Source organism: Panicum virgatum, chromosome 9N (genome assembly GCF_016808335.1).
Source record: "Panicum virgatum strain AP13 chromosome 9N, P.virgatum_v5, whole genome shotgun sequence".
Taxonomy (NCBI): Eukaryota; Viridiplantae; Streptophyta; class Magnoliopsida; order Poales; family Poaceae; genus Panicum; species Panicum virgatum.
In genome coordinates this window covers 28,973,555-28,996,408 of record NC_053153.1, presented here as the reverse complement: position 1 = coordinate 28,996,408, position 22,854 = coordinate 28,973,555, and the positions used below count along the sequence as shown (strand labels likewise).

At 48.5% G+C, this 22,854-nt stretch overlaps 3 protein-coding genes across 3 annotated transcripts; all 3 read right to left on the bottom strand.

The window, feature by feature from the left end:
- Positions 1-5,639: 5,639 nt before the first annotated feature.
- Positions 5,640-7,427, bottom strand: LOC120687589 (BTB/POZ and MATH domain-containing protein 2-like). Its single transcript, XM_039969606.1, has 2 exons — positions 7,272-7,427; positions 5,640-6,974 (listed from the first exon to the last, which is right to left on the bottom strand). Exon 2 carries the CDS (start codon positions 6,959-6,961, stop codon positions 5,873-5,875), a length of 1,089 nt encoding a protein of 362 aa, XP_039825540.1. The 5' UTR covers positions 6,962-6,974; positions 7,272-7,427; the 3' UTR covers positions 5,640-5,872.
- Positions 7,428-18,146: 10,719 nt separating this feature from the next.
- On the bottom strand, positions 18,147-19,298 carry LOC120688950 (BTB/POZ and MATH domain-containing protein 1-like). The gene has a single exon (XM_039971291.1). It carries the CDS (start codon positions 19,296-19,298, stop codon positions 18,147-18,149), a length of 1,152 nt encoding a protein of 383 aa, XP_039827225.1.
- Positions 19,299-20,775: 1,477 nt separating this feature from the next.
- LOC120688949 (BTB/POZ and MATH domain-containing protein 1-like) lies at positions 20,776-21,382 on the bottom strand. The gene is made up of 2 exons (XM_039971290.1): positions 20,957-21,382; positions 20,776-20,874 (listed from the first exon to the last, which is right to left on the bottom strand). Exons 1-2 carry the CDS (start codon positions 21,380-21,382, stop codon positions 20,776-20,778), a joined length of 525 nt encoding a protein of 174 aa, XP_039827224.1.
- Positions 21,383-22,854: the final 1,472 nt, after the last annotated feature.

Below are 22,854 nucleotides of genomic sequence, written 5' to 3'. Positions count from 1 at the left end.
TCATTGATCTCATCTCATCTTTCATGGCTTCAAGCCATTTTGATGAGTGAGTGCTTCTCATGGCTTTTTCAAATAAAGTGGGATCACCCTCCATTTGAATTTCTTCACTAGCATAGACTTGATAGTCATTAGGTATGGCTGATTTTCTCACTCTTTGAGACCTTCTGGGGCTGTTGTTGCTCTTCCACATGTGCGACAACTGGTTCTGTAGGATCCTGTGGAACATGTTCCTCATCTTCATTCATTGTTGCCACACAAGATAACAATAGGTGTTGTTACTATAGTGTCCTGCACTATTGGTGCAACTGCAACAGGTATAGAGAAAAAGGATTCTTGAATCATCGGAGTAGGTATGTAAACCTACTTCTCCTCAAGATCAATCTCTCGTGCTACCATGCACCCAACTTTGTATGTCTGTTAGGACAATAGAAACGATAATCTTTCGACTTCTCTAGATAGTCAATAAAATGACAACTGATCGTCTTGGAATCCAGCTTTCCACCATTTAGGTTAAATTCTTTAGCCTCAGTTGGACAACTCCATGCTCAAAAATAATTAAGTGAGGGTTCTCTTCATGTCCATAACCCATACGATGTTTTGGTCACCGACTTGCTCAGTACATGATTAAGAATATGAATTACAATTGTTACCGCCTCCATCCATAAACTTATCGGTAAACTGGAGTAACTTATCATACTTCTCACCATATTCATTAAGGTACGGTTACATCTTTCAGCTGCTCCATTTTGTTGAGGCTTGCCGGGTGTAGAATACAGGGCAACTATACCATTTTCCTGTAAGAACCTTGGAAAAAGTCCAGGAACTTGTCATATGGGGTATGACGACTGTAGTACTCCCCCCACAGTCGGATCTTACTATCTTTATATTTAATAAGTTGCTCTGATTTTCTACTTCAGCCTTGAATATCTTAAATTTATCTAACGCTTCTGATCTTTCTTTGATTGGATAAATATAGCCGTAACGAGAATAATAGTATGTGAATGTTATAAATGGACCATAACCATCCACAGATGTCATGGGAAATGCATCACAAATATCTACGTGAATTATTTTTAAATTCATGTGCTTCATTTTGCATCTTTCTCTATTTTCTTAACATACTTTCCTTTAATGCAATCAATGCATTGTTCTAAATTGAAAATTCTCATGGCTGAAGAATTGATTTCTTAATCAAACGCTCGATTTCCCCCCTTGAAATATGACCTAAACAACAGTGCCATAATTTTGAAGATACATCATCTATTCTCTTCCACTTATTTTTTAAATTCGTAGTCGAGGAGACATTCGCTTTCTCAGTGCTCACAACATTCACATTCTCACAAAAGTGATAGCAAATATGGCTCATCTTGTCAAGGAAGACAAATCACTTCTTATTAAAAATTATCTCTTATTTGCCATCACTAAAATGGCAAGCAATCCCATCTGTCTAGACGTGAGACACTAATCAAGTTTCTTCTCAAAGAGGGTACATAAAGAACATCTCTCAAATGAAGTACAAAACCATCAAGTAACTCGAATGGAGTTCTCCAATGACTTCTACTTCAGCTTTGATGCCATTTGCTACCTTAATCATTCTTTATCCTCTTTGTAGCTTACATGCCCTTGGGTACCGGTTGAAAGTGCCCTTTGGTACCGGTTTCTTGAACCGGTACCCCGAAAGCGGTACCAAAGGCTCGAGCCTTTGGTACCGGGTAAAACAACCGGTACCTATGGCTAAAATATTCACGCAAAATATCCTTTGGCTAGGATTTGAACCCGCGACCTCTAGCCTCGCGCGTTGCTACTTTACCATCTCACCTACGCAGCAGTTCTGATTGAGAAGGAGATATTTTCCTTTTGAAGTAACCCATAGAGAGCCTTAGGTACCGGTTGGTAACACCAACCGGTACCTAAGGCTCTCCATAGGTACCGGGTGGTAACTTTTATATTAGTACCGGGTGGTAAGTTACCAACTGGTACCTATAGACGAGCCTTAGGTACCGGTTGATAATACTAACCGGTACCTAAGGCTCATTCATAGATTCCATCCACCCTAAGGTACCGGTTCATCTCTGTACTGGTACTTTTGGGTGGACCTAAGGCTTGTTTTCTAGTAGTGTAGGGTCGTCCTTGTAGGAATCCCTGTGATGAATTTGCAACATGAATAGTTACACTTGAATCAATCCACCAAGTAGATTTTGCAAAACCTTCATCTACAAATGTAATAATATCCTCACCTTTCTTCAATAAATGGCTCAAGAACTCCGGACAATCCTTCTGATGGTGGTATTTCGACTTGCACCACTTGCACTCATCCTTATTAGCTTGAGTTTGATTGTGATGACTTTGTGGAGCCTTGTCATGTGGCCTAGAAGAGGAGCCCCTATCCCACTGAGGTTTCCCTTCTGTTTTAGCATTCCTGTCATGAAAGCACTTTCTTTTGTTTTGCTTCACATGGTTTACTATATCACCATGTGAGATTTTAAGCCTCTCCTCTTCTTGCACACACATTGCAGTGAGCTTCTCTAAATCCTACTGTTCTGGAGTTATGTTGTAGTTAACAACAATAGTCTCAAACTCTTTTGGCAAGGAAGCTAAAACCAAATGGACAACAAAAGCATTTGGGAGCTCCATTTCCATAGGCTTTAACTTATATGACATATTCCTCGTCTTCAATATGTGCTCTCTTATGCCACCACCAATATACTTGTTATTAAAAAAACCTCTGAATCAGAATTGGGAGAGCCAGTAAACTGACTCTCCACTGACTCTTCACTTTCTTGAGATACTCAATGGCGGTGGTGCCATTTGGGTGCTCCCCTTATTCCCTCAACTATGGAGCTCTCGATCACCATCAAACACTTGCGGTTCAACAAATCCCACTTGACACGCTCAAAGTCGTATGCCATTATTACTGGAGCATGTTCACGCTTACGAACATTGAACTCAGTTTCATTCTCATTTGCTCCCCTCACAGGATCCGCAAGCTGAATGGGACAAGGTAAGGTCATAGCTAGATCAATGCCATCTCAACCTGCTCTCGCCATTTGCCACAGTTTCCTCCATTGAGGGGCTCGATGGCTGAGATAATAGTCAAAGGATTGGAGCCTGAAATGATTGAGAAACATTTAAAATAACACTTGAATGCCTTAATTTAACGTTGATCAAAATTAAAACATGCAATGTTCTATCTACATTTATTCTACACTACCGATGTGCAGAAATAGAACAAATGCATGGAAAACTCATGAATAAAAATTATAATATTGCTATCATCAACAGAAAATAACAATATATCGTTCTAGTTTAATTGGAAAATAGACTTAACTATTGGAGCGGAAATATGGAAAAATTCCCATTATTATTTAGAAGCATCTCACTAAACTCATCTGCTCCCTAAAAAATTAAACATGTTGGTGTAGAATTAATTAGAGATAATTAACTAGACTTAAAAGTATCAAAATTCGCTTCTAAAAAAATCTATGATGAAATTGTACTGTTCAAGCGACCCAGGCGAGAAAACAGCCCAAGGCCCGCTTGTGCACACTGTCCCCGCACCACAGGCCACAACTTGGGCATCGTCCGGGATTTCACCCCCCCCCCCCTCGAGTGGTGCTTGGGTGCTCCTAGCCGTTGGATCTCATCGGCGGCCGCCGTTGTCACTGGATGAAAACCCTTCAAATGCCTGTGCTCCCCAAACCTTAGGTCTTTCTCTTCTACCCCTTTCATTTCTCTTCTCGGAGTGGCGGCGGCCTCTAGCTGGAGGAGGTGGCGGGGCCACTGCAGGCCCCATCGCCGGCTGTGCGCTCGCCCGTGCGGGAGCGTGCCGCCGTCGAGCGGCTCTTGTGGCGGTGCTCTAGGCGTGCACGCACGCAGTGCGGCGGCATGCAGTTGAGCCCTTTTGGCTCGATGGTCCTCTTCCCGTGTGGCGGCGGTGGTGCGCCGGCGAGTTATGGCTGCAAGTGAGTCTCACTGCCCTTTTCTCACTAGGGTTTGGGTTTCTTTCTTGGTTCGATTTGCATCGAATTTCTTTCTTTCTCTGATTCTTTCCCCCCAACCGGTTCTATGCTCTAGTATGGCGAATGATACCCTTGTTAGTTTAAACAGATCGACTAGGCATAGGTTCCAGTTGGTGATTGACTAGCTTTTGGGATAAACAACAAGGTCTTAGATTTGGGTACAGGAACTAGAGAGGGAGAAGGGCAGAAGGATCAACTGTCAGGCTTGGTTGATGAGGATCCGGTGGTGGCCATGGCGAAGAAGCAGAGGATGGTGACGACGGGGTCGATGGATAGATGGCGGCTCGGTGCAGAGGCAATGGAGACGGTGTAGTGGTTGCAGTCCGGCGGTGGAGAATGGCGGCATCGCTTCACGTCCCTATCCGCGTCTCCCATAGATCGGTGTAGGTTTAGAGGGCACAACAAACTTTGACGTGCATGCTCCCACGGCCCCCACCTTCTCTTTTTGGCGCTACGTGACGGGGGCCCACCAGCCATGGGTTGGCTGGGCACCCACAATCGGGACACGGCACCAAGGCCTGACTCAGCCTTTGGGCCCAAGTCGGAAGAGATCACACTAACAACAAACCCTCTACTCAGGTTCGGCCTTGCTTCTCTTACGATCTATAGCGGTCTGTATCTTGAACAAATGCATACTTCCATGGAACCATGCATTGTGATTTGAATACATTTCGGTCATTTTTGAACAAACATGGAGTTCTCTTTAAACGACAAATACTATTTTAAAATTCCCAGCAGGAATATTGTATTTAATGAATATCATTTCTATCGGTGGGGTCTGGTAAATTTTCCTAGCCTATACTGTTTGTAGCTATGGTCCTCATCTGTCTTTCTGAGAACTTGCAATTGTCAGTTCTGAAGCCTCATGCTCATGTCCTGATTTTTTCATGGCTGAAAGCAACCAACGGGTTTCTGAAAGGAGCTGCTGCGGGCCACACTAATCGGCGAGAGTCAAGTCTGATTTTTTAACACAGTGCCTTCAATCTCACCCAGCATCCATTTCCAGCAGCGACAATGACAGGTTATATCTTATTTCGAACAATACAGGTTAGTGTATATGGCGACCAAGACAGGTTGCATGCTTAATACAGCCAGCATGGGAATTCTCGACGATCCTCCCCGTCGATCAGGTTTCAATAAGCAATAACTGCAAATGGATCGGCTACACCTGTAGCAAAAGCCATGCTCTCTACAATTTTTAGGTACTTGGCTTTGTTTGGTTTCCTAGAATTCTAGAAATAGTGCGTCTTCTAGGATCCGCATGAAGGCTAAATGAAATCTATTTGAAAAACCTTTTCAGGGATAGGTGTAACTTTTCGCGACGAATCTAATGATGGTAATTGATCGATGATTAGCTACAGTGATGCTACAGTAACCATCATCTAATCACGCGGTCAAAGGCCTGGTTAGATTCGTCAGGATACGCAGGGTTCTGAAGTTGGTTTGTAAATGGCTTTTATTTAATGCAGTAATTAGCGGTCAAAGTGTTACTATTTCTAGAATTCTACTACTTGGTTCAGAACTAACAGAAATTGTGAAGCTCAGCAGAGCAGAGTGATCACCTGAATCATGCACATGCACTCATGCATCTAGGCATCCTACAAAAGAACACATGCAACAAGCAGCAAGAATTCATCAGGTGGGCACATATGGTTCTGCAGAATGGGTACCTTGGAATCACAGATTCACAACTAATGCTGCAAACAGAAGGACCAAACAGAGCAGAGACCCAGAGGTACATCTCATCTTTGATGACAACAATGATGCAAAAGACTTGCTGGTGTCCTGATGCGCAGTACTGAAACATGCTTCTGCAGCTACCATTCTACCACTACTACTGGAAGCTTTCCATATCAGTGAAGAGTGAGCTTGGACGTGAGTTCGTCCAGCACGGTGGGGCAGCTACTTGCCAGGTGGTTGAAGCCATCTGTTGCCATGACCGCACTCAGACTTGTGGACTTGAGGAACTCGAAGCATTTCTCCTTGAGCCCCTGACAGCCGTGCTGCTCAGCCAGCACGAGGGTGGTCACTACCGAGCCTGTGTCAATGCACCCGCACAGCCTGTCTTCGCACAAGAGCTTCAGCCTCTGGAGGTTAAACCTGTCGGCCGCTTCAAGCAAATGCTGCGACATGGCGGCTTCCTCTTTCTTGTCCACCTCCGGCAGTGCGTCGGTGTACATGAACTGCAGCACGGCCTTGAACACGCGTGGTTCCATGTCCTCGATGTGTATGTCGCAGTTGCTGGTACCCTCCTTCATGGAGCCGAGGAGCTCCGCCTTGAAGACCGGCGACCGTGCAGCGAGCACGCACCGGTGAGCATGGAACCTCACCCCGCCGGCCTGGAGCGTGACGTCTGAGGCCTCCCCGCTCAAGAGCAGCTCCCCAAGGTGGCGCGGCAGGTCGGGCGGCGGCACCTCCACGAAGGGAGCCGTCTTCACCGCGCGGAACCTGTTGAGCACGACGACCTCGCACTGGAGCGTGAAGCCGTCGTCCCTGAGGAGCCCGCGGACGGGGCGCTCCAGCTCCTCCTTCTTGATGAACCTGTAGAACCACCACCCCCCGGCGAGCTTATGCACGGGGCTCTTGCGTACGGTTTCCGGGGCCGGCTGGCCGGTTTGGTTGAGCAGGGAGAGAGTGAACTGCGCCTTGACGGCCCCGTCAGCGGAGACGCCGTCGAGGACGAGCTGCAGGGAGACGTAGCCGCGGGCGCGCTTGAGCAGGTGGCCGCAGCCGTTGGGGAAGTAGTTGATGTACCAGCTGTAGCCGGCGGCCTGGAAATTGGAGGACTTGATGTGGGCGCCGCGGGGCACCGCCGTGGTGAGGGAGTAGCTGTCGATCTTGAGCTGGTGCTTCCCGGTGGCCGCGGCGGCGGTGATGGAGGAGCGGGACGAAGGCTGCGGGGGCGCGCCGCTGCTGCCGACGGACGAGGCCGAGATCGACATTGCGACCCTGCAGCTGCAATCAAGATTCTGGTGAGGGCAAAATTCAAGCTTTTTTTTCCCTTCACCTCGCTAGTGAAAGTGAATTGTGAATTCCGGGGACTGGATCACAAGAACCCCAGGTAGAATCGCAAAGGTAGAGTCCTGATCGATCAGGGGGCGTAAGATAAGCAGGGGAATCCATTCTTTTAGCAAAATTTGGGCGGATATCACAAGAATATGGTGATGATGCTGTGCAAGAACGGAAGAGGAAAGGGAACTTCCCCTGCTTGGGGGGTAGGGGGGGGGGGGGTTCTGGTTGCTCGCTACTTACAGCAGAGACGAGGCGAGGCTCGTCGCGATCGGCCGGCGGGAGACTGGCTGCCTGCTCTTCCCCCACTCCCCGGCGCCGCCTGATCACTGCTGCTGCTGTCGAAGAAGAGGGGTTTTGCGCTGGAACAGAGTCGGAGTGGAGTGCGGGGGAGGGGAAAGGTTCATCGCGGACGGATTGGTTTCCTTTCTCGGCAAAGGCGGCTCTTCTGGGCCGAGCTTCCTATATGGGCCGTGGTCCGAAAGATTAGTTTAGTTTCCCTGACTTACTGTGAAGCATCCAAAATCATTTTGAGGAGATGGCGCAGGTGTATTATTTTCAGTTGACAATAGACAGCATCCATGGTATGCTTCCAGGTTACCCATTTTCACTCCATGTTGCTGAATGATAAATCCAGTTCAATGTATGATGACGACATGGTACGACCATAATCAGCGTATGATATGGAGAAGGAGAAGTCCAGCAAGAGTGTCCAAATCAAGGAGGCTTGTGCCACAGCGCTGGTGTGGTGCAGCCAGCCGGGGAGCCGGGGACGACCGTAGGGCACGCCGGCACGGCATGCGGAGTTAGGATCGGAGGCCGGGAGCCACTGTGCCAAGCCGAGAGAGTTGATACCGCGAGAGATGACGAGATGCAGGCGGCGGCGGGTCTCATGGGTGGACACGCTCAGGGTCTGTTTGGTTCATCGGCTTATTCTAGTCTGGTTAGAATTTGGAGCCATGTCAGCCTAAGACTGGCTTCATTAATATATTTGCTCATGTTTAGTTGCTTGGATCTATGGAGCATGGTTTGATATTGTTATGTTTGGTTTCGCTGTACTCTTGTACACACCAACCAGCAGGAAAAGAAACTAAATCAAATTCAGCAGGATATGGCTTTTGGTATAATGTAGAATTACCTATATCCATACCGAATTTAGTTTTCATCGCACTAGCCAGATCCTCTTTTAATCTAGCGGAGTCGGCTTTGCATCTACCACTCGTGGATGCTTGTGCTACAGAAGTAAGACGATGTTCTATAGAATTATTTTGTACCATCGTCTGAACCGAACTTATCGGTGCATGCCCCGTAGAATTTCCATGTACATTAACAAGAATAGGTTCATGTGGAGAACCAGATTCTTGTGAAGGAGAAGGCTGCACACAATTTGTCATCTCATTGATTCGGCTAAGGATTGCCGAGCAAAGAGTAAACGTGTTCGGTGTAGATGTTACTGGGCTGACCACCATTGCATCGGTCTGACCGGTCTGTTGGACCGGTCTGACCGGTCCAGCCGCATTCGGCTGTACCAGCTGCAATGGTGATGTAGAATAGTTCATCGGCATGCTATATAGTGGTTCTTGAACAGATGCTGGCGTAGCCGATGAATTAGCAGTTTGGAAAGCACAATTATCATCTACGGATTTGCCTTTTTTCATGATATCTATTTGATCTTTTAAATCATTCATGGGCTTATATATATCAGCAATTTTCTTATCCATAATAGATGATAATTGGCTAAACAAGTCGGAAGATGAAGTGCTTACATCGCTTATTACCTCGACTTGCTTATTCTTGAGCGTGAAGGAGGGCATCACGAAGTATTGAACTCTCGTGACCTGGCCTTGCTGATTTTTCTTGAATCCCTTCAAGAATTGTGCTCTGAAGTGCTCCCTGGCCACCAAGTACTCTTGGCGCTCCTCCTCGCTGAGTTCCTCGATAGATGTGGAGATGTTGCCTTCGTCGAGGTCGGTGATGACGCCCTTCTTCTTTGAGAACTAGATTAGATCGGTTTAAAAACCAGATTAATCTGTCCCCGGCGGAGTCGCCAAAAAGTGTGTTGACACTAATTTGCGCCAACACACTCGAATGCGCTAGAACGCGCGTTGATCGTCGACACGATCTTCACCAACGAGCTCCCTGCGCACAGACCGGTCAGACCGGTTATGGTGACCGGTCAGACCGGTTCTACAGAGAACGCCGCGAAAACCTAAAACCTCGAGCTCGGGAGGGACCACGTCGGAGCTCGTGGATCTAGGGTTGCTCTGAGGTCGGCAGGCCACTCAGAATGCCATCGAACGACGTGGAGACGAGCGAAGAACAGCAGATAGGGTTGGAAAAGTTAGGGTTTGGAGGATAAAAGGTAAAGGTAATTGTGTGAATCGATTGGGATTACCCTCAATCGGCCGTGGCCCTTCATATATATATAGGGTGGGGAGGTCTGTACCCGTTAGGAGTCGGAACCCTATCAAATCCCGTGTCAAAATACAACTCCTAACTCGGACTGGGCGTTTCGGACCGGTCTCTGGACCGGTCTGACCGGTCTGACCGGGGTGCAGGTCTTCTTGGAGGCATAACTCCCTCATCCGGACTCCTAATTAGACGTTCTATATATGCATTTCGATCGTCTCGACGAGATCTACGCAATGGTGCAGTCCAATTTTCAATTTGTCAAACTTGTCTAGACCGGTCTGACCGGTTCAAGGGAGAGGTCTGACCGGTTCAAGGGAGAGGTCTGACCGGTCCTACCCATATTGTCCAGAAAACCTTCATCGTGCCAATTTTGAGTGTCAACATATGCCCCCCTGTTTCTTGGTAAAGCTTGCGTACCAAGAAACAAATCTCCAAGCCCAAAAATGTACTTGAACAACGAGAAGCACCTACGCACCAATCATGTCTTGTTTTCAATGACGATAGTGTATATGGCCATGTCATCTGGTGCAAGTAGAATAAGCCTGAGTATAAATTATCTCAGCTGTGAATCATGTTCTTCAAAAGAATTGCTTCGGTCCGTTTAGTAGAATAATATATAGCAACTACCACGAAGCAATGTCTTTTTGAAGATAGAGGACTAATTTTAACTATAAAATCCAATCCTCAACCTCAGAACGACCATGATTTGATAATAGGATGTATCAACACAGTAGGCAAACCGCTGACATTCTTCACACCCCTTATACTGCTTGAAAGAATCAGACATCATGGCAAGCTCGTGTAAATCGGCTCTTTTAAACAACTACTTCATCTTTGGAGCCGATTGATGTATACCACAAATATCTTCATGAACGTTCCTCATGACAACTTTGGCCTGATCCGAGTCTAAACATTTGAGGAGCAAATCTTCGGCAGTTCGACGATAAAGTTCATCGTCAATTAAAACATACTTGAAAGCCAAACGCCGAATATTTCTCTCTACGCCACGACCAGGATCTCTCAAATATGATATAAGAGGGACCCTCCAATCCTGAGCTTCGGCCGAAACAAGTAACTCGACTTTTTTGGCCGAATCAGAATCAGCAGCTGCATCACCGGTCAGACCGGTCTCTGGACCGGTCAGACCGGTCTGGGCGGTCAGACCGGTATCGCCGACCGGTCGGACCGGTGTGTCCAGAACCAGAAACTCGGCTTTCGTTTGCATCGGCTTGTGAATGTTGAAATATTTTTTCGTAACATTATAACCAGATACTTGCTGAGCCAGAGTATTTGCCTTTTCATTTTCTTTCCACGGTATATGTTTAATAATAAATTCATCGAAGGAGGAAATAATATCAAGGCATTTATGAAGATATGCATTTAGAGAACCGTTATAGCTTTGGCATACCTTGGAGACTTGCTGCACCACCAGAAGAGAATCTCCAAAGGCTTCAACATGCTTCACGCCCATGGATTGCAAGAATTCCAAGCCAAATAGAAGAGCCTCATATTCAACTTGGTTATTTGTGCACTCTTCTTCCAATCGGTTTGAAAATTCAAAAACAGTACCATTCGGAGAAATAAGAACATCACCAATCCCTTGACCATCATCACAAACCGATCCATCAAAGTACAACTTCCATGGTGTGCAAGTAATATAGCCGATTTCCAAAGCATGCTTATCATTAATCCGATGTTCAACAATGAAATCCGCTATGATTTGGCCTCTCATAGATTTCAAGGATTCACAAGCCAAATCATATTCAACTAAACCATAAGCTCACTTGCCGATTCTATCACTTAAAATCGGCTTTTGTAACATGCGCTTGAGCACATCGGTTTGGCATACTACTATGCAAGTACTAGATAGTAGATAATGCTTCAATTTGGTACAAGCATAATAGAGAGATAAACATAACTTCTCAGTAAGAGTATACCTTGTCTCCGCATCAATAAGTCGTCGGCTTATATAAGTGATGACATACTCCTTGTCTTCGGTTCTTGAGTCAAAACAGTCCCAATGACATTATCTTCAACAGCCACATAAAGCCTGAAAGGAACCCCTCTCCTAGGCGCTTTGAGCACAGGTGTTGAAGACAAATAAACCTTGATCTTTTCAAAAGCCTCTTGCTGTTCTGCCCCCCAAGTAAATTTAATTTCATTCTTTAACCGAAGAATAGAAGTAAGAGCATCAATATGCCTTATTACAAATAGTTTGCCAATTTTCTAGCTCGAATTGAAAAACTTCTAATTCGGCTTTTATCCGCTGATGTTGCAATTTTCAACAAGCTCAAGACCTCAAATACAAGATCAAAGTCTCGAGAGCCCCTTGCAAACTGATCTGTTGCATAGAAACTTCATGAGGTAAATTATCATTTGCCAATATTTTACCCCCCGAGCACTTAAATGTCGTCGAGCTCCATATTGCTGCTCTCTTGGTGTAGCCTCATGATCCACTAGCTCCTCATTGCCTTGCACCGAGAATGTTAGCGGTGTTTCTCCATCGCAAGGAACCGAAACAGGCATTGCCGATTCGGCTTTCTGTTCTGCTGCAACCTCAACCGGTCTGACCGGTTGCTCTAGGCGGTTAGACCGGTCGCTTGTACCGGTCAGACCGGTCTCCTGAGGTGGTTTGACCGGTCGGGCTGGCTGGTCAACTGCTTTGACCCTCCATACCTTGCCTTGAGGGACCATTGGTTTGTAGTGGTTGGATTGTTTGTCCCTCAGCCTCTTGAACTCTTTTTCCTTCTTCTCCTGAGCACGTAGACGTTGCAGCTTCCTTCTTTGAGTACGAGTCAACCCTGAAGGACACCATCTTGGTTGAAAGTACTTTGATATCGAGTTACTGCTGCTGGCTTCATGATCATTGGCCATGATCGGCCTTTGGATAGAAGGATTTACCGATTTACCAAAAACCATCGGCCTTGTACCCGCATCATTGACAACCACTTTGATATTGCCGATTTGCACAACATCATCGGCTTTAGCTTTCTCTGGATCAATAGTGGGTTGTACCTCTTCCTTTTTCTCCTTGACACGGTAAACCTGTCTCGGAGAATGAGCTTTGCCCGGCCTCTGATGAGACCGGTCTGACCGGTCAGCGGCGACCGGTCTGACCGGTGCAGGCTGTCGCCTCTAACCTGATTGGTTGGATCTCAATCGGTCATGCACTGGTCGTGCAACCTTGCCAAACACAGGCCTTCTGTGATCCTCCTCCCTGTGGTGAGATGGTGGGTATAGCATCGGATAACAATACATCCAAATTCCTTCATGCCCTCATGTAGGACAAGAAAAACCCGATGCCGGTGACGCCCACGACGTAGCAGCATACACCTTCTGAGGAGGCAATACTGTAGTGCTATCACCCCTACGCTTGCTGGATTCTTCCCTAGGAGAAGAACGCTTTCCTTCACGCGGAGGTGAACTTGGTTCTTTTTTTAGTGGCCGATCTTTTGGAACGGCCTTTGTGTACTTGTGCAGTAGCTGAGCGAAGGTGAGCTTCTGCTTTGTAAAACTTCCCTGCACCTTTGACTCATTAACCTTCTGAGTACCTCCTTCCGGGCGCTTACGTTTGAAAGTTCTGGGCCGGCCTTTTGTCTGACCGGTCTGACCGGTTGAGGTGACCGGTCTGACCGGTCGTGCCTGAGTTGCAGGCCGACTTATCTTTTGAGAGGAACTTTCTTGTCCCCCCCCGGGCCTTGAAGCTTTGACAGTGATTTTCATTGACTCCTTTCCATCAGGAGTCTTCTCCATCGTCACTTCCCTAGTCTGAATCTTGTCATTGATATTTTTCGGCCTTGGCTCACCAATGATAATATTTTTCCCTTTTGCTCCTTCGGCTTGTTCCGGCCGAATGAATACCTTGACATTATCCAAATCAATCGTATGGACAGGGAATGATGCTTTGTCATCTTTTATCTCATACATTACCAATCGTCCTTCATTAACGGCCGATTGGATTTTTCGACGAAAGATATTGCAATCATTAGTTGCATGAGAAAAAGTATTATGCCACTTGCAATATGCATGCCGCTTCAGCTCCTCAAGTGGCGGTATGACATGTGACAACTTGATGTTTCCGCTTCTAAGCAATTCATCAAATATGCGATCACACTTCGAAACATCAAATGTGAAATGAACTTGTTCTTGCCGATTCTTCGGAATCGGCTTAAGCGATGAACAAGCGTATGGCTTAGCTTCTGATGGCCATATAAACTCAGCAACTTCCTTTTTCTCATCGTCCGAATCAAATTTACAATCAACATGCATGGACTGATGAGTTTTGAAAGTATCTTTTGCATTCTTAAATTTAAATTCTAAACCAATGGCTCTCATTTGCAAATGATTAACAGTAATAAAATCAAAACCATTGAGTTTTTCTTTCAAGTAAGAACGCAAACCATTGTAAGCCAAATCAGCCAATTCCTTTTCAGAAACTGTTAAATTGAAACATCGGTTCTTTATATCTTTAAACCTTCGGAAGTAATCCGAAGCAGGCTCATCTTGGCCTTGCCTAACCGATGCCAAATCCGACAGTTTAGCTTCATTGTACCCATTATAAAAACGATCATGAAACTTACGTTCCAACTGATTCCAAGATTGAATAGAATTCGGGGCCAATGAAGAAAACCAAGAAAAAGCGGTTCCAGTCAAAGATAATGAAAATAAGCGAATGCGCAAAGCCTCATGAAAACCAGCTTTTCCCAGTTGTAAGATATATTGGTCAATGTGCTCCCAAGGTGCTCTATTATCATCACCACTAAATTTCACAAAATTAGGAACACACCAACCAGCAGGAAAAGAAACTAAATCAAATTCAGCAGGATATGACTTTTGGTATAATGTAGAATTACCTATATCCATACCGAATTTAGTTTTCATCGCACTAGCCAGATCCTCTTTTAATCTAGCGGGATCGGCTTTGCATCTACCACTCGTGGATGCTTGTGCTACAGAAGTAAGACGATGTTCTATAGAATTATTTTGTACCATCGTCTGAACCGAACTTATCGGTGCATGCCCCGTAGAATTTCCATGTACATTAACAAGAATAGGTTCATGTGGAGAACCAGATTCTTGTGAAGGAGAAGGCTGCACACAATTTGTCATCTCATTGGTTCGGCTAAGGATTGCCGAGCAAAGAGTAGACGTGTTCGGTGTAGATGTTACTGGGCTGGCCACCATCACACCGGTCTGACCGGTCTGTTGGACCGGTCTGACCGGTCCAGCCGCATTCGGCTGTACTAGCTGCAATGGTGATGTTTGCCCTGCAGAATAGTTCATCGGCATGCTATATAGTGGTTCTTGAACAGATGCTGGCATAGCCGATGAATTAGCAGTTTGGAAAGCACAATTATCATCTACGGATTTGCCTTTTTTCATGATATCTATTTGATCTTTTAAATCATTCATGGGCTTATATATATCAGCAATTTTCTTATCCATAATAGATGATAATTGGCTAAACAAGTCGGAAGATGAAGTGCTTACTTCGCTTATTACCTCGACTTGCTTATTCTTGAGCGTGAAGGAGGGCATCACGAAGTCTTGAACTCTCGTGACCTGTTCTTGCTGATTTTTCTTGAATCCCTTCAAGAATTGTGCTCTGAAGTGCTCCCTGACCACCAAGTACTCTTGGCGCTCCTCCTCGCTGAGTTCCTCGATAGATGTGGAGATGTTGCCTTCGTCGAGGTCGGTGATGACGCCCATCTTCTTTGAGAACTAGATTAGATCGGTTTAAAAACCAGATTAATCTGTCCCCAGCGGAGTCGCCAAAAAGTGTGTTGACACTAATTTGCGCCAACACACTCGAATGCGCTAGAACGCGCGTTGATCGTCAACACGATCTTCACCAACGAGCTCCCTGCGCACAGACCGGTCAGACCGGTTATGGCGACCGGTCAGACCGGTTCTACAGAGAACGCCGCGAAAACCTAAAACCTCGAGCTCGGGAGGGACCACGTCGGAGCTCGTGGATCTAGGGTTGCTCTGAGATCGGCAGGCCACTCAGAACGCCATCGAACGCCATGGAGACGAGCGAAGAACAGCAGATAGGGTTGGAAAAGTTAGGGTTTGGAGGATAAAAGGTAAAGGTAATTGTGTGAATCGATTGGGATTACCCTCAATCGGCTGTGGCCCTTCATATATATATATATATATATATATATATATATATATATATATATATATATATATATATATATATATATATATATATATATATATATATATATATATATATATATATATATATATATATAGGGTGGGAAGGTCTGTACCCGTTAGGAGTCGGAACCCTATCAAATCCCGTGTCAAAATATAACTCCTAACTCGAACTGGGCGTTTCGGACCGCTCTGACCGGTCTCTGGACCGGTCTGACCGCTCTGGACCGGTCTGACCGGTCTGACCGGGGTGCAGGTCTTCTGGGAGGCATAACTCCCTCATCCGGACTCCTAATTAGACGTTCTATATATGCATTTCGATCGTCTCGACGAGATCTACGCAATGGTGCAGTCCAATTTGCAATTTGACAAACTTGTCTAGACCGGTCTGACCGGTTCAAGGGAGAGGTCTGACCGGTCCTACCCATATTGTCCAGAAAACCTTCATCGTGCCAATTTTGAGTGTCAACAGATGGCGTTACCTCTTCTTTTTGAGCGGTGATCTGTTGCTATCCTTCACCTCCTCCTTTCTCTGATTTTCCTCTCTTCCCTGGGCCGCAAGCAGTGAGCCATGCGGCGGCGTGCGCGGTCCGCCGAGCTACACGGCGACCAGCAGATGGGATAGAGCTAGCTTGTCAGAGTTCGGGAGGCCTGTCTTCAACTTACTCATCCGCTCATCGCTGCCGTCGCCCAGAAGATCTCTAGCTTAGCTTGCACAAGTCCCCCGCCTCCTCACCCATGTCTGCCATCGGTGGCGAAGCCACCCATACAGCAGGGTGGGGCAGCTGTCCCATTTACTGCCGGAGCAGATCCCCACTCCCCATGGAGTTTTTAGTCGGCCGGAGGCGACCAGGAGGTCAGAGAAGCGAGCGGCGGAGGCGTTCTGACGAGCAGGAGGTCGGAGGAGGAAGAAGGGCTAAGAAGGCCGACTTGGGCCGTCGCTAGTGGAGTGGTGGTTAAGTGGAAAAAGCCCATGAACCAAATAACATAAGCCCAGCAGCAAATCAAAACACCCACTGCCACCGTTTCCTCCTTCTCGCTGACTTGGTCGCTCTGTGTCGCCTCCGACCCCTCGTCCCGTTCATGTCCACCCCTAGCCGGCGTCCACCGAAACCCTAGCCACAGCCCCTCCAGATGGCGGACGCCGGAGCCGCCGCCCGCCAACCTGCGGCCATTGCCGCCGTCCCGTGGGCAGTGGGGGATTTCAGGGAGGAGGAGGGCCGGGACAGTAGGGGGAGCACCGGCGCCCTCAGGAGTGGCGTGGATGCCGTCGCCGCCGGCACTTCCGTGGAAGAGGGGCGACGCTCGTCGTGCGAGTTTGCCCCAGCTAAAATTTTCGGCTAGCTCCGCCGTTGTCTTCCATGTGTGCTCTTTGTATGAGTGAGCAAGTGCAATTGGAAGCGCAAATCAACCCATGAAGAGATCAATTTATAAGGGGTCTATGGAGGAAGAGGAAGAGCACAGAAGCAGCGGCAAGGATGGGTGAGAGCAGCATGCCCGGGAGCCGCGCGCGGGGTGAGCTACACCGGGCTGCGCATGGGTGAGCTCCGTCACCATGAACGCGTCCACAAAGCTCCTCCCGGCTGCAGAAATTTAGCCGCACTGAGCGTGCTCCTTCGGCGCGCGTGAGCGGGCGCGCTCCTCTGCCGAGGGCGAGCTTCGTCCGGAGGGTGAAAGGCGAGCTCCGGACCAGCCGCGGGCGGGCGCGCTCCGCCACCGGGGCCAAGCTTCATTAGGGGGAGGGAGGTGAGCTCCGCGCCGGCCTCGGACCTGTGGCTCCGTGGGCGGCGGGTGAGCTCCCCAGCCGCGGGCGGGTGAGCGGCGAGCTCCATGCCAGCCTCGAACCTGCGGCTCCGCGAGTGGCGGGTGAGATCCCCAGCCACGGGCGGGCTCCGGCGAGCTCCGCGGACGCTTGCAGAGCTCAACTCGAGAGAGCACTGTGAGAGAGACCGGGAGGTGAGCTAATCCGAGAAAATACCTCAGCGGAGCCTGGCTCCGTGAAAACGCTCGATCTTCGCATTTTCAGTAAGCCTGGCTAAAGCCCCCTCCTTGCATTGGTAGAGCCAGGCCGCTGGTTGGCTCTGGGGAGCCTGGCTAGGAGTTAGCCAGGCAACCAGACGGACCCTTAGTGGCGGGTCTCGCGGACGACCGACGATGTGCGGACGGGCCGGGCGACTTGTGGATGCCGTTTGGAGTGGGCTGGGAGGCTGGGCCTCCAATCCAGTAAAACAGAGAAGCAGCAAAAATATTTTGGGCCAAATCAGTGGTAGCCCAAAGCCTATCCACTGGACCCGCCACTACTTTGACCCATTTTTTTACCCAATTTGAAGACTCTGTTTCTAAATATGTAATGAAACTCCTAATTACGCAGGTGTTGCAAACTTCGCATCTATCCTTTTGTGGACATGACTAAGCATAAACTTACTAGAACCAGTATCAGATCGCAAACTCATTATATATTCTGGGTACTTGCAGTTGGCATTCCTGGTCTACTGAAACTGAAACCCCATGGTCGCGCCATGCATTTGCTCTTTGATCCAGAACTCAACGCTCAGCAAGCTTTGACATCAACTCAAACAAAGCAGAAGGGGAGCTTTTCGCCAGATGCTGGAACCCATCCGTTGCCATGGCCTCAGCAAGCGTTTTCGGAGACTTGAGAAACGCAAAGCATGCCTCCTTAAGCCCTTGGCAGCAGTGCTGCTCAGCCAATGCCAGCGTGGTCGCCACGGTGCTCACGTCAATGTGCTGGCACAGCCTGCCCTCGCAGATCAGCTTGAGCCTCTGCAGGTCGTACCTGTCTGCAGCTTCTAGCAAATGCTGCGCCATCGTCGTGGCGCCGGCCTCATCGTCGTCGTCTTGCCCCTCCGTCTCCGGCAGCGAGTCGGTGTAGACGAAATGCAGCAAGCTCCGGAACACCTGAGGCAGCATGCCATCAATCCGTACGCAGCCCTCCGTGTCCGTGGCGGCGCCTTCTTTCATGGGGCCAAAAAGGAGCGCGTCGAAGACCGGCGACCGCGCCGCGAGCACGCACCGGTGCGCGGCAAACACCTCGCTTCCGACAAGAAACCTCACATCGGCACCCCTTCCGCCTAGGAGGAGTGCGCGGAGGTGCTGCGGCGAGTCTGGCGGCGGCACGACGACGAAGGGAGGTGCGGCCGCCGGAACGACGGCGTCCTGCGTGCTGAGCTCTGTGTGGACGAGTATGTCGCATCTGACCGTGAAGCAGTCGTCCTTGAGACGGCCCGATTTTTCCAGGGTCTCCCTCTTGACGAATTCCTTGTACCCCCACGCTCCATTGTTGGTACTGTTGCCGAGGAACCTGTGCGCCGTGGTGTTGGCTACGTAGGATGGCTGTTGTTTCTCCACCTCGTCGGCGAAGCTGAACTCGAACCGCGCCACGACGGCGTCGGCGGCGGGGTTGTTGAGGACGAGGTAGAGGGAGATGTAGTCGGCAGTATCCAGGTGGTCGCCGTTGGGGTAGTACCTGATAGCCCAGGTGCGCCCGGCGACGCGGAAGGGGCGGGACAGGATGTGCTTGCCATTGGGTAGGGCGGACTTGGTGAGCGAGTAGCCCTGGACCCGGAGCACGTGGTAGCCGCTCGCGGTGCCGGCGACGATGGCGGAGGCGGAGACCGAGGGGAGCCCGTCGTCGCTGTCAGCGGGCCGGAAGGAGGGCAGCGGAAGGGTAGAAGCCATAGTTTGAGGGGCAGGGAAGCGGTGCGATGCTGGGTCGCGGCGGCGGAGAAGGGCGGCGCGAGGGTTTGGGCCTTTGGGGGTTTTGGTTGCCGGTTGGGTTTTCAACTTGTGTAGGCTAGGGGCGAGAGGAAGGGGGCGTTTATTTGCTATTTGGCGGTCAGCATGTCATGTTGCCTATTTGATAGAAGGTGTACATGTGTCCTTTTAGTTTACGCTAGCTGTGATAGTCGTAGTATATATTATGGCGAAAGGGTCTCTCCTAGCTGTTAAGCATCTCCAACACTTCCCCAATAATCATTTCCAATAACTGGTATTGGGAGATATTCCAATAACAGTGCTAGAATTATTAGGAGAGTTGTTTTTGCAGTCTCCCAATACCATATTCCAGTAGCAGTGCTAGAATTATTAGGAGAGTTATTTTTGCAGTCTCCAAATACTAATAACCTTCTCCCAATCTAACTACCTTATTGGGAGAGTCATAACTCCCCTTTATTTGAGATAGGTGGGGTGAACTTTTGGAATGTCCCAATAATTACCTTATTGGGAGTTGTCCCAATAATTATTGGAAAAGGGAAAGATTTTGGGAGACTGTTGGAGCACTAGTTTCTTATCTACTATCCTAATATGGTAGTTGGATTGGGGATTGGGAGACTGCTGGAGATGCTCTTAGTGCATCCAAGTTACAGGACTGTGTTCAGGAATTCTATTGATCAACATTTTCTAGTCCAATAATTTTTTATAACAGATTTACTCCGTGTCAGCTGATTGAAATTTTGCTATTCATCAATCGACGACATGACTCGTTGGATCAGAAACGGACGTCAATATTCCAATGCGTGTTATTTTCACTTTTGGGTCCGCAGCAAAATTTCGTCACGCCCGTTACTTGTTATCGGATTTGAAATTGAGGTTGGTGAGACCCGTTTTGGTTTTACAGATCACATTAATTTGGCTAGACACGTCAACATTTCCCCTCCACCGCTCCCCCACCCAGACCCTCCACTTGCTCCATCGTGTGTGAGGAGGCGAGCAGGCGGCGATGGCTCCCAGGCTGCATCCATGGTGATTTTGCGGCGGAAACCTAGACGGCCAGCCGGAGGCCCCATCGGCGACGGCAACTACTGCAACGAGGAGGTGGTGTGGTTTCTCCGGTATGTTTTTTTCCCATCCACGCGCGCGCCCTCTATGATTTTGTTAGGGTTTCCTGCAGATCCTTTGTGCTTGTGTAGGGGGGTTGATCTGTACACCATTTTCATGGCTAGGTGGAGGGATGTGGAGTAAGAGAACGTGGGGTGATTCCGCAGGGTGGTTGTTATGCCATCAATCCGTACACAGCCCTCCGTGTCCGTGGCGGCGCCTTCTTTCATGGGGCCAAAAAGGAGCGCGTCGAAGACCGGCGACCGCGCCGCGAGCACGCACCGGTGCGCGGCAAACACCTCGCTTCCGACAAGAAACCTCACATCGGCACCCCTTCCGCCTAGGAGGAGTGCGCGGAGGTGCTGCGGCGAGTCTGGCGGCGGCACGACGACGAAGGGAGGTGCGGCCGCCGGAACGACGGCGTCCTGCGTGCTGAGCTCTGTGTGGACGAGTATGTCGCATCTGACCGTGAAGCAGTCGTCCTTGAGACGGCCCGATTTTTCCAGGGTCTCCCTCTTGACGAATTCCTTGTACCCCCACGCTCCATTGTTGGTACTGTTGCCGAGGAACCTGTGCGCCGCGTTGTTGGCTACGTAGGATGGCTGTTGTTTCTCCACCTCGTCGGCGAAGCTGAACTCGAACCGCGCCACGACGGCGTTGGCGGCGGGGTCGTTGAGGACGAGGTGGAGGGAGATGTAGTCGGCAGTATACAGTCGGTCGCCGTTGGGGTAGTACCTGATAGCCCAGGTGCGCCCGGCGACGCGGAAGGGGCGGGACAGGATGTGCTTGCCATTGGGTAGGGCGGACTTGGTGAGCGAGTAGCCCTGGACCCGGAGCACGTGGTAGCCGCTCGCGGTGCCGGCGACGATGGCGGAGGCGGAGACCGAGGGGAGCCCGTCGTCGCTGTCAGCGGGCCGGAAGGAGGGCAGCGGAAGGGTAGGAGCCATAGTTTGAGGGGCAGGGAAGCGGTGCGATGCTGGGTCGCGGCGGCGGAGAAGGGCGGCGCGAGGGTTTGGGCCTTTGGGGGTTTTGGTTGCCGGTTGGGTTTTCAACTTGTGTAGGCTAGGGGCGAGAGGAAGGGGGCGTTTATTTGCTATTTGGCGGTCAGCATGTCATGTTGCCAATTTGATACTAGAAGGTGTACATGTGTCCTTTTAGTTTACGCTAGCTGTGATAGTCGTAGTATATATTATGGTGAAAGGGTCTCTCCTAGCTGTTAAGCATCTCCAACACTTCCCCATTAATCATTTCCAATAACTGGTATTGGGAGATGTTCCAATAACAGTGCTAGAATTATTAGGAGAGTTGTTTTTGCAGTCTCCAAATACCAATAACCTTCTCCCAATCTAACTACCTTATTGGGAGAGTCATAACTCCCCTTTATTTGAAAAAGGTGGGGTGAACTGTTGGAATGTCCCAATAATTACCTTATTGGGAGTTGTCCCAATAATTATTGGAAAAGGAAAAGATTTTGGGAGACTGTTGGAGCACTAGTTTTTTATCTACTCTCCTAATATGGTAGTTGGATTGGGGATTGGGAGACTACTGGAGATGCTCTTAGTGCATCCGAGTTACAAGGCTGTGTTCAGGAATTCTATTGATCAACATTTTCTAGTCCAATAATTTTTTATAAACCTTTTAAAAAAATTTTGTCACATCAATCACCAACGCCATTAAATCTTAGAAAATTTGCCCTAATGGGGACTCGAACCCAGGACTTCAGGTGCTACTGAAAATCTTATAACCACCAGGCTACAAGCCATTTCGCAATTTAATTATTACATATAACGACAAGATTTGTTCCAATTTAAATACATGCCAGCATAACAAAATAGCAGATTCAGGGCTAAAACAGCCATTCCAAACTCATACCTCCCACCAGAATCCAAGGAAATCACAAAACCATGAAACCAGGAGCAGGAAGAGCTCAGAATTTTATCACAACCCCTACTGCAAAGCACAAACGGGAAATGAAATGTAGGCTGAAAACGGAAGGGCAATTACTCAGCAGTCAGGGGACAGATGAGTAAGTCTTTGACATCGTGCCCACGAACAGAGCATAAACCGTTACTTGTAACAATATACCATTAGCTATAAGCCAGATTACAGATCGATGCCTGAAGCTTTTCCTTCACAGAAAGCTCCTACATGTGCTCGTCAGCATCTGACTAAAACTACCCCCCCCCCCCCCCCCCCCCCCCCCCCCGCGCACAAAATGGCAGACTGATGTAATGTATACAGCTGAAGGGTGTTAGATTAATTAGGCCCATGGCATAATAAAATCTAATTAATTTGATAAATACCAAGGGTCATTTCAAAACTAATTGTGATATGTGTAAATGGGAGCATTATGAATGGAGGATAAATATTGCACGCATGCATTGGCGTTGGTAGCTATGGAGTCATTTGGTGCATGCGT

Coding starts and splice junctions, on each gene's coding strand:
- LOC120688950 (XM_039971291.1), bottom strand. CDS start 19,298: ATGGCTTCTACCCTTCCGCTGCCCTCCTTCCGGCCCGCTGACAGCGAC.
- LOC120687589 (XM_039969606.1), bottom strand. CDS start 6,961: ATGTCGATCTCGGCCTCGTCCGTCGGCAGCAGCGGCGCGCCCCCGCAG.
- LOC120688949 (XM_039971290.1), bottom strand. CDS start 21,382: ATGGCTCCTACCCTTCCGCTGCCCTCCTTCCGGCCCGCTGACAGCGAC. Junction 20,875..20,956: donor CGTGGGGGTACAAGGAATTC/GTCAAGAGGGAG, acceptor TCGTCCACACAG/AGCTCAGCACGCAGGACGCC.